This window comes from Eufriesea mexicana, unplaced genomic scaffold (assembly GCF_001483705.2).
Source record: "Eufriesea mexicana isolate 0111107269 unplaced genomic scaffold, ASM148370v2 scaffold3597, whole genome shotgun sequence".
Lineage (NCBI taxonomy): Eukaryota > Metazoa > Arthropoda > Insecta > Hymenoptera > Apidae > Eufriesea > Eufriesea mexicana.
The window spans coordinates 67,779-81,852 of NW_016911617.1; the positions used below are offsets into that span (position 1 = coordinate 67,779).

General features: G+C 41.8%; 1 protein-coding gene across 1 annotated transcript in view; it reads left to right on the forward strand.

The window, feature by feature from the left end:
- The window catches only part of LOC108551018 (uncharacterized), a 34,793-nt gene that overhangs the window by 1,159 nt on the left and 19,560 nt on the right, over positions 1 to 14,074 (forward strand). The window contains exon 2 of the mRNA XM_017905010.1: positions 5,833 to 6,080. Within this exon, the coding sequence (XP_017760499.1) occupies positions 5,833 to 6,080 (248 nt within the window). The remainder of the gene's footprint in view (positions 1 to 5,832; positions 6,081 to 14,074) is intronic.

Below are 14,074 nucleotides of genomic sequence, written 5' to 3' on the forward strand. Positions count from 1 at the left end.
AATGCCGAGGCCTGTACTCGCTTTAATCGCGTTGCTTCTACCGTACAGTGGGCTTAAGCCGGCTTATGACAAATTACGGTTAGCAAAAACGCGCATATCGCTATAGGTGTCATTCATTAACGCTTTAAGTCCCCGTTCTTCGTTCGACGTGCAATACACATCAACACACCTGACGCTGACTCACGTAAAATCAATACCTTCTTACGTAATGATCGTTCAGCATCTTTCCCCGGCTCTGAATTCTTCCCCGTTCGTTCCACGCTTTTACTTTTAACCGGTCGGGTTCACAGTAACGAAACGAACGCGCGACCCGAGCTCGGGTTTCCCTTCTTGTAATTCCCGTAATTCGTGAATCCGTACTGTACCGTGGGGCAAAACTGGCGCGCAGGAGACTCCGGCCCGGGAGAATCACCTGTTGCAGCCGGCAGCCCGGACTCTCCGCTCGAATTACGTAGCGAGCAACGCTCTTAACGATTAACGACTGCCGCTCCTATCGATCACGTCAGAGAACTCGATCTTGGAGGCGAAGTGGCGTAAAAATGGAAGATAGTCGCGTTTCGCCGAGCCTTCAACGCAGATGCACACTCGCAAACGTGATCATGCACAGTTTTCCTTCCTCGATCTTTTGTCCCTACCGGCATTCTCTCTCATGCTTTGACGTCATTTTAGTGAACAAGTCGATGAACGCATTAGTCACTCTCCTTGTAACGGTCCTCCTTATCGACTCTTCTCCGCCGGTTGTTTCTCTGCGAAATAATAGCTTCTATCGCGCTGTTGTGATCCCTGCTTGCTTCGTTGACACTTGGCCGGTGTCAGGATATAGGCGCTTTTGGGGCTACGTCCGACGCGAAACGGCTGAGAAATTTCACATGGATTGAAACGCTGGCGTGCGCGCTCGACACACCCACCTGTTGATCATTCGAGAGCCACGAAGGTACCCGACCGATGCCCCGCCGGTTCGTCAAATTTTCGGTGCGTCACGTTGCTCCCGCTGAGTGTGCAACAGTTAGCCACTACCTGTAGGAAATTAAGTATCGCGTCGATTGATACTCTGGTCCAGTCTGTCGATACCTGTATCTTGTCATTCTTGGTGCTATCCGCGTGTCTATCGGGTCTCTGACACCCGAATCGCTCGAGTGTCAGATCTCTGCCAAGATTCGATGAAAAAGTGCCAAACAAAACGATTGTACTTGTCTCTAGACTATTATATTACCTAGTTTCGATTTAGTACAACCTGGATGAACGGTAACAGTGAAGACACGCGTCAGGAGACTCTAGTGTCCGGTTATTTGGACGCTATTGACCAATTAGCCGGTAGCTTTAGACACCGAACGACAGAATCGCGAGCTAGTACTCAAACGATGGATAAGGTTTTCGACAATGATTCAAAGATTCCGTTTGTAGAGTGACAGGCACTTGTAGACAGCCGATCGTCATGACAATCGACCGGTGTTCGTTAGTTTGGAGGTTACGCGAGGTTAGACTCGGAGTTAGGACGCGGAAAGCAACGCATCCCCCGGATTGTAAATTCGCTGACGCGAGGGGATGGCGAAGCGGGAAATGGTGGAGATGGAATAACAATAGACGGAAAAGGGCGTGTAATAAATCGGGGAACGTATACACTTGGCGCGCATCGCGACCTACCGCAACGCACCTCGGTCCGGGCACGGACACGATCTGGATGATAAGGGGGTGGCGGGACGGGCGTAATGGGGTATAATTGTCGCGAGCAATGCGAGGACAGTGCGTCATTACCGCATTTTTCACCATCTTCTTGCCGGCCAACAGCAGAGATGCGCTTGCACCGGTGTCCACCGGCTTTGCGCGCCTTACTTTTTTCCACGCAACCGCGGGTTCTCAGGAATTTCGTTGGAACGCCGTCGCCGAGCTTCGTCGTTGAGGTAGGTCCTAGCTGTACCGTCTATACCGTCCAGGCCACACGGGGCGAAAGTACAAAAGACGCGAATAGTCGACCGTTAGATGACCGCCCACCGAATATCCGCGTTAAATAGCCGCGATTCGGTGAAGAGTGTTCAACTCTCTCTCTCTCTCTCTCTCTCTCTCTTTTCTCTTGGTCGATGCTCTCTCGTGGCTACCTGTATCCGTGACTCGGATGTACACGGGCCGTGGAGGGTGTCGCTAAGTAGTTGCAACTTCATCGAAACGTTGGGTCTCGGAGTCCTCTCTAGTTTGATATCCGTAATACTTATCGAAGAATGTGGTCTTGCGCGGCACGAGAATAGCTTTCCTTTCGAACAAGCGCGATAAAAACGTTTGGATATATTCGTGTTCGCGACTGGTATTGCCTGTCTTCGAGATAACCGAGATATGGGTGTAGTTTCTGCACGAAGCAAATCGGATGATGCATTCCAGCTGGCAAGGTTGCGCGTTACGAGCCACAGGTGGCTCTCTTTGGGTTTCTTACGGCTTAAGAATGCGAACTTGCTCGAAAGAGCGCCTATCATCGTAATTCCCTTCGCGGACAAATTTGGCCGGCCACAGAGGACATATCGTATAGCAATTAACTTTCAGCGGGGCAAAAACGTGGCGCAATTAAAGAAACTGGAGAAAGTACACGATGCGTATACAGAGGGACAAGTAAGGAAATATAATCGTAGACGCTGAGATCATTTACCTGGATCATGGGAACTTCTGGTACGATAAAAATACTTGCCGCATTATTGAATAGGCAGTTTTTTCGTGCTACACTGTTCTTTGGGCATGTTAACGGAAAATCGTAGGCCAACGTTACGATATCGTTTCCACGCTGCAGCTAGATCCTAATTGCGCCTTTATCCGTCTATAATCGTCGTTCTACCGAATCCTCGTTCCACCGTTCTCTTCCAGTTTCGACGCAGAAATTCACCGGCACGCGAAAACGTTCGCGCGCCGTTTCGTCTATTCGTCGTGTCGCGTTGTGTCGTGTCGCGTCGTGTCGCGTCGCGTCGTAACGGGCCAGCGCAGATTAGCCGGGGGACATCTACGTTTGCATATCTCCGTGCTCACGTGGCGGCGCTAGTGCGTACAAACAAATTCACGTGATTTCCATCGAATCTCGCCGCAGGCCTCGCTACGTACCATGTGTGACCTATCTATCTTCCGCTGAATTCCAATGCAATCAGTCGCGATTAGAGTGCAGAAGACGCGTGCCTTCTGCTCGTCGAAGGCAAGTCGAAGGCAAGTTGGCGTTTCTATCCGTCGAATTACCGGGAATCCACTGGCTGTCCACGATTCCACCAGTTACGGAGTAGAAGAGGGAAGGGTTGGACCGTTAGTCGGGATCACGGGATGACACGGATTTCGTGGTTACTTCGGGGCGCGAACTTCCCCGCGGCAAATTATTCTCTCGTCGAGACGCGAAACGCGCTTAAGAGCCGCTTATTAATATGCGTTAAGTGTCCGCGGTGTCTCCCTGCCGCCCCTCCTCGTTCCCTCCTTTTCGCCGTGTCTCCGTCTCTCTCTCTCGCTCCTTCTTCGTCCGCTTATTTTTCTCCTTGCGACTCGAGAACGCGTCCGTCATGCACGTTGCATCACGCGTAGCTGCACATTAAAATTAAATTCGTTAGCGCCCTCTACGATCGCACAACATACCTACATTTTCCAGGCCTTCGTACCACCGTTACTCGCCCTCGACGGGTTTTCCCGCTTTGCTTTTCGCCGTTTCACTCGCCATTGCTCCTTCCGTGTAGCCACCAATTGGTCTCTCTCTCGCTCTCTCGAATCGTACCAATTGCGCGGTGATCCGACGAAAATCCGCAGCGACGAAAAGTGCAAAGCCGTAGACGGACGCAGAGGCATATCGGCGACGTGCTATCGCGACGTTTGATCTCTGCGCGTTCTAGTGTGTCGGGTGGAAGACAGGTTGGTACTTTGAGGACAAATAACCCTGTTTAGAAGAACCGACAACTACGTTTATACCGTGGTATCGTTACGATCCTACTAGCGTTACAAATCAAACACAAGGTACCCGCTGTGGAAGCTTGCATACTGGACGATATCGGTGAAGAAAGACGAGGATGATGTCTTAAACGGAGAAAGAGAACTCGTACGCGGTAGACTGCGGTGGTTATACATCCTCCGAATGCGTACGCGACTGCTGATGGTTTGTCGTCGTAGCGGTGCACGTGATCCCAGGCCCCTCATCAAGGGTCGTAACTCGTGAAATAATGCGACGACGAATTCGCGTGGATGTAATTCGACGAGCGGTGATCCCGAAACTGCCGGATGATCATAAGACGGTCTCGATCGAAATCTACCATTTAGGCGCTTACTATCGACGAAGACAGCGACCGAGGGTGGGGGGAGCACGGGGAAGGTAGAAGCAACAAGCCGGAAGCTCCAGGATGATTTCTCTCGAGGGCATCCTCCCCGTGAGTCTCACGTCAAATCGTTGATTACTACCGACCAGTGAGCTGGTTCTTATCTTCTTAATACACGGACAATTCCGTTAATAACGTACCGCGGCAGTTAGCCATGAATTGGAAATAAGAGCAGCGAAATCGGAATATAAGCCACCGATACCGACGAAATTAACCCAACTGCATTTTCGACGCTTCGACTCTATTTGATCCTGCTATTTCATGCCAGCACCGAGCGTGCTGAAAAATGGCCGCGCAACGCGACGCCAACCATGACGTGTGGTACGAATCTTCCACGTTTAACCGATTATTAGATATCCTCCTTTTTTGCCCTCCGATTTCAATTTCTTCCCTCGTTTTTCTCCTCTTCCATACGTTCTTTCGATGAATCTTAATTTCAACGTTCCCCCGGCCACGGTCATTGCCAGAATCTTACAGAAAAGTGGCGAATTTCGCATCGCCTTTGCTCGGATTTACGACGAGAAATGTCACGAGTCGTGATTCAGCTTCGTTCATTTTAGGTTAGACGAGATTCACATGGCGTTGAGGTGAAATTCGAACGCGAATATGCTGCGACGCTATTCGCGAAATGTAAATGGCGCGACAACGTTTCGTTCATCTTGGGGAGCTGCGAGAGTCAGGTGGCGCTGCGGTAGCGTCCGAACTCTCGATCGGTGACACTGCGGTATCTCGTGGTACTCTTCATAGAGTCTAGATAGAAATATCCTGCTGCGTGTTACTCGAACAATTAGCTATTTTAATACCTCAGAAGTTTTCCATGTATCCTTTAGAAACCCTAGTATACCCTCTAGAAACCCTGTATCCCTAGATGAAACAATTTAGGGTACTCTAGACTAACGTAATCTTCCTTTAAATGAAGATACCGCCATGTTTCTCCTATATATTATCTTAAAATCTGTTAGCCTGTACGAAAGGAAGCTCATTTTATGAAGTAAGACAGTATTTAACTAGCTAAACTTATACCCTATTAAAATCCAGACTTTTATTCGTCCAAATGCCTACTAGCATCCATTTCTATCTTCGCCAATTCCGTCATAATAATTTTTCTATTATTTATTCTATTATTTAGGGTACTCTAGACTAACGTAATCTTCCTTTAAATGAAGATACCGTCATGTTTCTCCTATATATTATCTTAAAATCTGTTAGCCTGTACTAAAAGAAGCTCATTTTATGAAGTAAGACAGTATTTAACTAGCTAAACTTATACCCTACTGAAATCCAGACTTTTATTCGCCCAAATGCCTACTAGCATCCATTTCTTCATCACCTTCACCAATTCTGTCACGATAATTTTTCTATTATTTAGATTTGTTTCTCTTTCTCTTCGATTATTCGTTTATTATTCTCTAAAGTTTCGAGACGTCACCCATGCAGTCTCGAGTTACAGACCATAGAGTATATACGAACGTAGAGCATGTTGCTGATACCGACGTTCGAATTTGGCTTTCAGGGTTAGGCAGTCTATTGGTGACCCTGCTCGTGGTCTCGGTGCACGGCGCTCCGACGATGACCCTCGAGAACAGACGACTGAGCTCGCCCCCTAAGTGGGTGAATCCTTGTGGCCTAGCTGCGGAAGCGGCCGAAGACCCTACCGCCGATTTGGACGTAGTGCAGATAACAGACTCGCAGCTTCTGCACCAAGTGGTCCTCCAAGCGAAAACGGCGCTGATGCACGCGGAACTTTTTCGCGATGATTACGTGAGTACATCTGAATACACATCTAGTTCCTTCCTAGCCTCTATCATGAACACTCGTCGTTCTTCCCCGTGAGAAACGTCGTCCGAGGCGTTTTTCGGCACACGTCCACACGATCTACTCGCTGTATCGACGAACGGAGACGAAGATTAAGTTCATCAATGGTTCAATAATTACCGACGTGACTTCTGGTGGGGGTCGGACGGGGAAAGGGGACATCGAGCGGAAGGCAGTTATGGCAGTACTTCCGGTCGTACGGACGTTGATCGTAGAGTCGCACAGACCTTCGAAAGAGATCTCGGACTTACGAATCGTCTTTTGTAGCCGCGAGGGAATACGTCATGTGATTCGATATTACATTTTCCATTCGGGTACCGGTAAAATTTCCCAATTTTACCGCGATTTCGGTGAATGGGATTAAATCGAAGGCGTAATACGTTTACGGAGAAAATGAAAGTGGAGCGTGTGGTTGCCATAGGTGTGAATGAAAATGAAATCTCAGGAATAAGCCGAGCGTGACGGAATCGAATTCATTGAGTAGTATTCTGGAAATTATTTCGTCGTTAACGATTTACTTTCACTAGCCAGAGTTTCTGTCTTTCCCCCGCGATTCACTTCCGCGGTCCGATCTTTTATGCTAATTTTACTCGTGTATATCGCGAAACGAAGAAAAGTCGACTAGTAAATTACTCGAATGACCGAAAACGGAGAGTTCGTTCCCCTCTCTCTCTCCCTCTCTCTCTCTCTCTCTCTTTCTTGGTCTATTTATACTTGACGACTCGTTTCATTGGCCCAAATTTCATTCGAATTTCAGTCACATAGTTATTCCCGAAAATAATGAACCTCCGTTACGCAATTAGACGATGACAGTGAGCACGGGAGCCACTTACCAGGGTACCGGGCACCCGAAGATCGCTTTTCTCGCGGGATGGATTGGAAAGCGGCCACGACAAAATTACCCCGTTTCTCTTATTGCGAATATTACGCGTAATTTATATTGCTCGTAATTGCACATTGGAAACGCAGAATGTCATAATCGGCGGAAATAAAATTGTTCGAACGGGAGAAAAACAGTTCGATCACGGATCATACGACCGATGTAACGATCATTGTCGCCGTTTGTCACGGCTCGTGTACCGGCAGGTAGCTCGTAGCAGGCCGCGTCTTTTTTGCCAATATCGTCAAACGTGTAAGCGATCTTTGGGTGAAAAAGGGAGGAAATAAAAAGGGGAAAAGAGGAGAGGAGGGAGAAAAAAATAGATTCGTGCGACCGCGCACGGAGATCCTTCGTTTCGAAAGAATCTTCCCAGCCGATCGTGCCTTATTATCTCTAACCAAGGACAATAAATCACGGGCCGGGTTCGGCCTCTCGTTGCTCAAGGTTTCTCTTCTGAAACGATCCGAAAAAAGAGACGTGGAAACCGCAGGATCGAAGCTACGGTTACACACGCGAAACTTTACTCTCGTTTTTTTTAAGGATAGATTAAGCTCGTCCCCCTAGTTATGCATCGTGCACACGTGTCCACGCGATTCCGGGTCTCCATAACTGCGCGTCCTTACGCGCCCGCCAAATTCCTGGACCTCACCTGACTCATCCTTCGCCGCTCTCTGCGCTTCCTGTTTCTTTATTGCTCCAAAACTCCCCGGTTCTGACATTGTCCGCGTTAATTACGACCTACGTTCCAGTGCAACACGAGCAAATCGCTTGGTAAACTTGCACGATCATCGCGCTGAATGTCAACTCGCTGTCAATCATTCGTCAATTAATAGGCACCGATAGAGGCGAGCTCGAATCGAGGAATCCTATATCCAGTTCGCTGTTTTAACGTTCACTGCAGAAGCTGGGAGGGAATGTGTCTTGACAAGGTGATCTAGATGGTGTCACTTAGGTAGGTTAGAAAATTTCAGAAGAGACTTTGTCACGAGTATCGCAATGTTTGTTGAAAATTGTATTGACATGTCAGTCCAAGTGTCATTTAGGTAGATTAGGAAATTTGAAAAGAGACTTTGTGACGAGTATCGCAATGTTTCTTGAAAATTGTACCGACCTGTCAGTCCAAACTACTGTTTAATAACAGGTCTACTGTTTAAAGACGAAACTGTCTAAATTTAAATTTTTATTTTTTGAGTTACCGAAGAAGTGCAGCAACTATTGGCAGAGTTGAAATTAATTTACGTCACGAGTATGAACGTGATTATGCATATTTCTTCATTTTTATATGTATATTATATTCTGTGATAGAATCTAAGATTCGTTCAGTCAATTTAAGTAGCTGCAAATTTATTATTTATTCAGCTACCGAAGAAGTGCAGCAACTATTGGCAGAGTTGAAATTAATTTGATTTAAAATTAAAAGTTTTAATTTAAAAGTCACGAGTATGAATGTAATTATGCACATTTCTTTATTTTTATATGTATATTATATTCTGTGATAGAATCTAAGATTCGTTCAGTATTAATAATATTTATTCAAATTGGAAAAGGAAATTTGATAAGTACTTTATTAATGATTAATAATAGTGGGTGGTACAATGAAACTAAACGAAAATCAAAATTGGTAACAAAGTATGTACCATTTTCAACGACAAAATGGAATAGAAAATTTCTCTTCTGTCTACAACCAATTTAAAATTAAAAATATTCTCAGCCCTGAAGTGGCTAATGTCAAATCCACCATGAGTGCAATGAAACTGAATGAAAATCAACATTGGTAACAAAGTATGTACCATTTTCAACGACAAAATAGAATAGAAAATTTCTTTTCTATCTACAAACAATTTAGAATAAAAAATATTCTCGGTATTAAAATGGCTAATGTCAAATCCACCATGAGTAGTCAAAGAACCTATAGATTAAAAGAAAAAAAGATACGAAGGAATATTATAATAATCGATTATACTTATACCACGACGAAAATGATAAGATCAAGTGACCAAAGTGACTAAGTTGACAGTAGAATATTTAATCAGAAGTTTAAAAACGGACATATAGTTTTCAGGTTGACTGTGTTAATTGCGACGAAGCAATTGCAACGAAATAAAAATCAAAATTCCAGCGTGGAAAGATCAGATTCTACGCTTATGCGATATTTGCCTACGCGGAGCGAGTGCACGGCCAAAGGGGAATTAGCATTCATCGCGTGCGACCGTAAAGGGTATTTGTGTGTCTCTTCGTACGTATAGGGCTCGTTCCGCCCTGTGGCCCCACCAAAGTCACCGTTACATCATCGTTCCACGATACTCGATACCGATGTTTTCTAAGTCAGCGCATAATCCGATATCGTTTGGTCCGCTAACAGTCTTTCTCCTTCTCTTGCACCTCTCGTCTTCTTCTACCCCTTTCTTGGGAAAAGAGGAAGGCCGTTTCTCGCGACGCGAGGTCGCACAGTTTCGAAGGGCATAGAGAAGCTACTCGTGGTATAGCCTTCTTCTCGTTTTTCCCTCTCCTCGCAATTTCGTCAGCCCGAATGGGTAGGTGCGCTAGGGGTTGGGACTCCGTGAGGCCGCTCGCGCTGATACCGATTCTAGGCGACGTACTGTCTGGTGGTCCAGTGACGTCACCGTCGTTATCGTTTCGACGTCGGCAGACGCTCTGTAGAGAAAAGGTTGATTAACGAGGGATACCGAGAAGCAAGGAAGTTCGTGAGACTGATCGCTCTCGCATGCACGTGGCTTGCGATACTGTTTCGATCCGCGAATCCCTTGTCCCGCATACCTTGTCCTTCGTATCGGATCTTCTAACCCCTCCAATATGAGATTCGTATGAGAATCATCTCATGAGCAGAGATCGTAACTTCCTTATTTTCATATCGAATGAACTCTGCACTCGGCGAATTTTTAATTATTTTCATATCGAATTAACCCTTTGCACTCGGCGAATTTTTAATTATTTTCATATCGAATTAACCCTTTACACTCGGCGAATTTTTCGTTATTTTCATATTGAATTAACCCTTTGCACTCGGCGAATTTTTAATTATTTTCATATCGAATTAACCCTCTGCACTCGGCGAATTTTTAATTATTTTCATATCGAATTAACCCTTTGCACTCGGCGAATTTTTCGTTATTTTCATATCGAATTAACCCTTTGCACTCGGCGAATTTTTAATTATTTTCATATCGAATTAATCCCTTGCACTCGGCGAATTTTTAATTATTTTCATATCGAATTAATCCCTTGCACTCGGCGAATTTTTAATTATTTTCATATCGAATTAACCCCTTGCACTCGGCGAATTTTTAATTATTTTCATATCGAATTAACCCTTTGCACTCGGAGAATTTTTCGTTATTTTCATATCGAATTAACCCTTTGCACTCGGCGAATTTTTAATTATTTTCATATCGAATTAATCCCTTGTACTCGGCGAATTTTTAATTATTTTCATATCGAATTAACCCTTTGCACTCGGAGAATTTTTCGTTATTTTCATATCGAATTAACCCTTTGCACTCGGCGAATTTTTAATTATTTTCATATCGAATTAATCCCTTGCACTCGGCGAATTTTTAATTATTTTCATATCGAATTAACCCTTTGCACTCGGAGAATTTTTCGTTATTTTCATATCGAATTAACCTTTGCACTCGACGACTTTTTCGTTACAGGAAAATAGTGGATCTGGATTCAGTGCAAATGGTGAAGGGTAGTGTTGAAACGTAAGCTGTTTTGTTAGGAAATTCCATGTAAAAAGAGAAAAGTAGATTCTACGATACAGGAATAGATAGAGAGATAGAGAAATTAAGATTTTTGGAATAGAAGAAATTTTAGGATATCCAGAGTAACGTTAGCAATACTGTTAACCATAGTATGTCTTACCTTTGGGACTATATTACAAGGAATAATAGATATTTGCAATGGAAGATATACGTTTAACTCGACGATTTTTTCGTTCCAGAAAAATAGCAATTCCAAGACTTTCTGCCGTAAGGTCGACGATATTTTTAAAACGGTGAATGAGAAATCGAATGCAATTTAAGACGTAAAATTATTTTGCTTCCATATTCGAAGGGTAATTTTAAATTTGATCTATTAATTAACATCCATCTTTAGAATTTGATTAAATGGCGACTGAGGGTCGCCTCTCGAATGCAAAGGGTTAATTTTATTTTTAATTTTAATTTTCCTTGATTTTAAATTTAATTAATTGTATAATTATGGTTATGGTTATAATAATTCCTTAACCCTATGCACCTGGTAATTTTTTCGTTAGAGAGAAATAGTAATTCCAAGACTTTCTGCCATAAGGTCGACGATATTTTTAAAACGGTGAATAAGAAATCGAATGCAATTTGAGACGTAGAATTATTTTACTTCGATATTCCACGCGTCGTTGGGTAATTGTAAATTTGATATATTAATTAACATTCATCTTTAGAATCTGATTAAATAGCGACTGAAAGGCGCCTCTCGAGTGCAAGGGGTTAATTATTCAATGATCGTACTTGTCAACGAAGTTTCGATTTTATGTGAAATTTCTTTCGTCCTGGATTAACCCATTGACAGTTTATCCCATTGGCAGAATTAATTACTAACAAGATACATATAAAACAGCTTTTTCTACATTTTTTAATTACATTTAAGTATTTTCGAACATAAAAGAATTGGATATTTTTTGGATCTGAATTCAGTAATTTTAGTGTAATTTTATCACACTGTGATAAGGTTTTAATTTATTCACTGAATTTATGCAAGATTTTTTGAAATATTGCATTCTTTGAAATCTGGAATTTTTATCTCTTATTAGGGATAATAATTATTTACGAAATTAATAATAAAAGAGTTCCAGGACTTTTTACTGATTTTTTATTAAGTAATTCGGATGTTACGGAGTTATGTGAGGGATACTGGTAAAATATGGTTTCCTATATTAATTGATACTTCGACGTACTTGATGAAAATTTATTTCGGTTTTAGCTTGGTAATGTAGGGACCCTTTTATTTAAAATAAATCATTGAGATTTACTATAATCAGTGTTCCCATATTATGTTCTCATTTTATATGTATGAGATGGTAGAAATTATTGCGTGGAATGTTAAATAAATGACCAGTGATGGAATTTCTACTGCGTACGTGTACGACAGATTGACGTAGAGAGGAAAAATTGTTTTTGACGTGGGCTCGTAGCGTACATACGTTGGTTCGTGACGTATGATCGTGGAAATACGTATTTTGGGTTGGAAGGGTTAATTGTCTTATTTTTGAAAAGATACAGTGACGATCAAGGAATTTTAAATTATACGTTTACGTATGAATAAAATACGAAGAATTTTCGTATGATAGGTTTACATAAAAATAAAAATTTGTTTGTGACAGTGAGTCTGGGAAGTATTCTTGCAACTGCAATTGACGACTTGACATAATTGCTAGTAGTCTCAATATTCTTATCAATGACAATATATATCGTATTAACCAAACTTTTAATTGATAAATAATAATTCAAATGAAAATAAAAATTAAAGTGAAAAGTCAGAAACTTGACATTACATAGGTATCCATTGTCATGGAAATTTATAATAATTCATATATATTTTGGAATATGATCTGTTTTGGCTCCTGTGTATATTTAAGGAAATATACATTATTATTGTATAATAATTTTATAACTAATGTGCTAAAAAATGACACTCGTGTGAAGTTAGGAATTTAGAGAGATATTTAAAGTATATACTTTTGTAGATACTCTATATTTATAGATCGCATACGATGGATCGTTTCGTTGTACATTATAAACACGTTTAGTAGGATTAATTATGTTATTATGCACCTTAAGTAAAAATAATTATCATACGGGATATTAAAGTATTACGATAACAGAATTTTTCTTTCAAAATATGGATGATCGATTGATACAAATATCAAAATTTATCTATCAAATCTATTAGATTAATCACATCTATTAGATTAAAGTAATTAATTATTCGCTCATAAAGAGAACTCATTATCAGTTACAATAAAAATATTGATACCTCATCACGAAATAAAATATTGCAATAATAAAATTTATTATTAAATATTTAAATACTAGGTTCGATATAAATATAAAAATTCATCTTTAACAAATCTCATCAACTTTTAATACCAATAATACCTCTATTAAATCCAAAGGATTGATTATTTAAAAATAAAAATGTACACAGTTACGATAAAAATATTAATATTTCCAAATTAAAATATCGCGATAATAAAATTTATGTTTAAAATACATACTAGAGATCGATGTAAATATAAAAATTAATTTTTAATAAATCTCATCAACTTTTAATACCAATACCTGTATTAAATCCGAAAGCTTAATTATTTAAAAATAAAAATATACACAGTTACGATAAAAATATTAATATTTCCAAATTAAACTTTGGCGATAATAAAATTTTCATTCGAAACATAAACGATAGATAAGAATTGATGCAAAAATTCGTCTGATTGCTGCAAAATAAATGAAAGTGGTGAACTATCGTTTTTCCTTCGCGAAAACGCGATAAAAATATTATTATCCGAATTTCGACCATCCTTAATATTTCATCGGGCGAAAAATGCAAGTGTTTCTGGTAAACACGAGGATTTGTGTGACACGTCCTTGTGAGATGCCCATGAGCCAGTGTGCGTGATTATATATCCGATATTCTGTTCTTCGTAGATAGGAAGTCCGACGTCTACGAGTCGCGTATATGCGCGTCGGTACGTGAAGGAATCGGATAAAATATCGGAAGCGGAGGATTCCAATAAATCAGAATCGGAAGCTGCCCCTCCCCGCCAAGGATGGGGCATCTATACACCACACCGGCACTCTGCCTGCATACTAAAGCGCAGACCGGATATACAACCCGCCAGTGCATTTACTCACCTCGATACATTCAGTACGCACTACGACACGTATTTTCTGCTACTCGGTTGGCTGGATGTCGATCCGTACGCTTTCATTCAATGCTGACATATTTTTCGAATACGTTTCGCCGCGATCCAGCCTGTTCCACTCGTCGGAAAATTCGT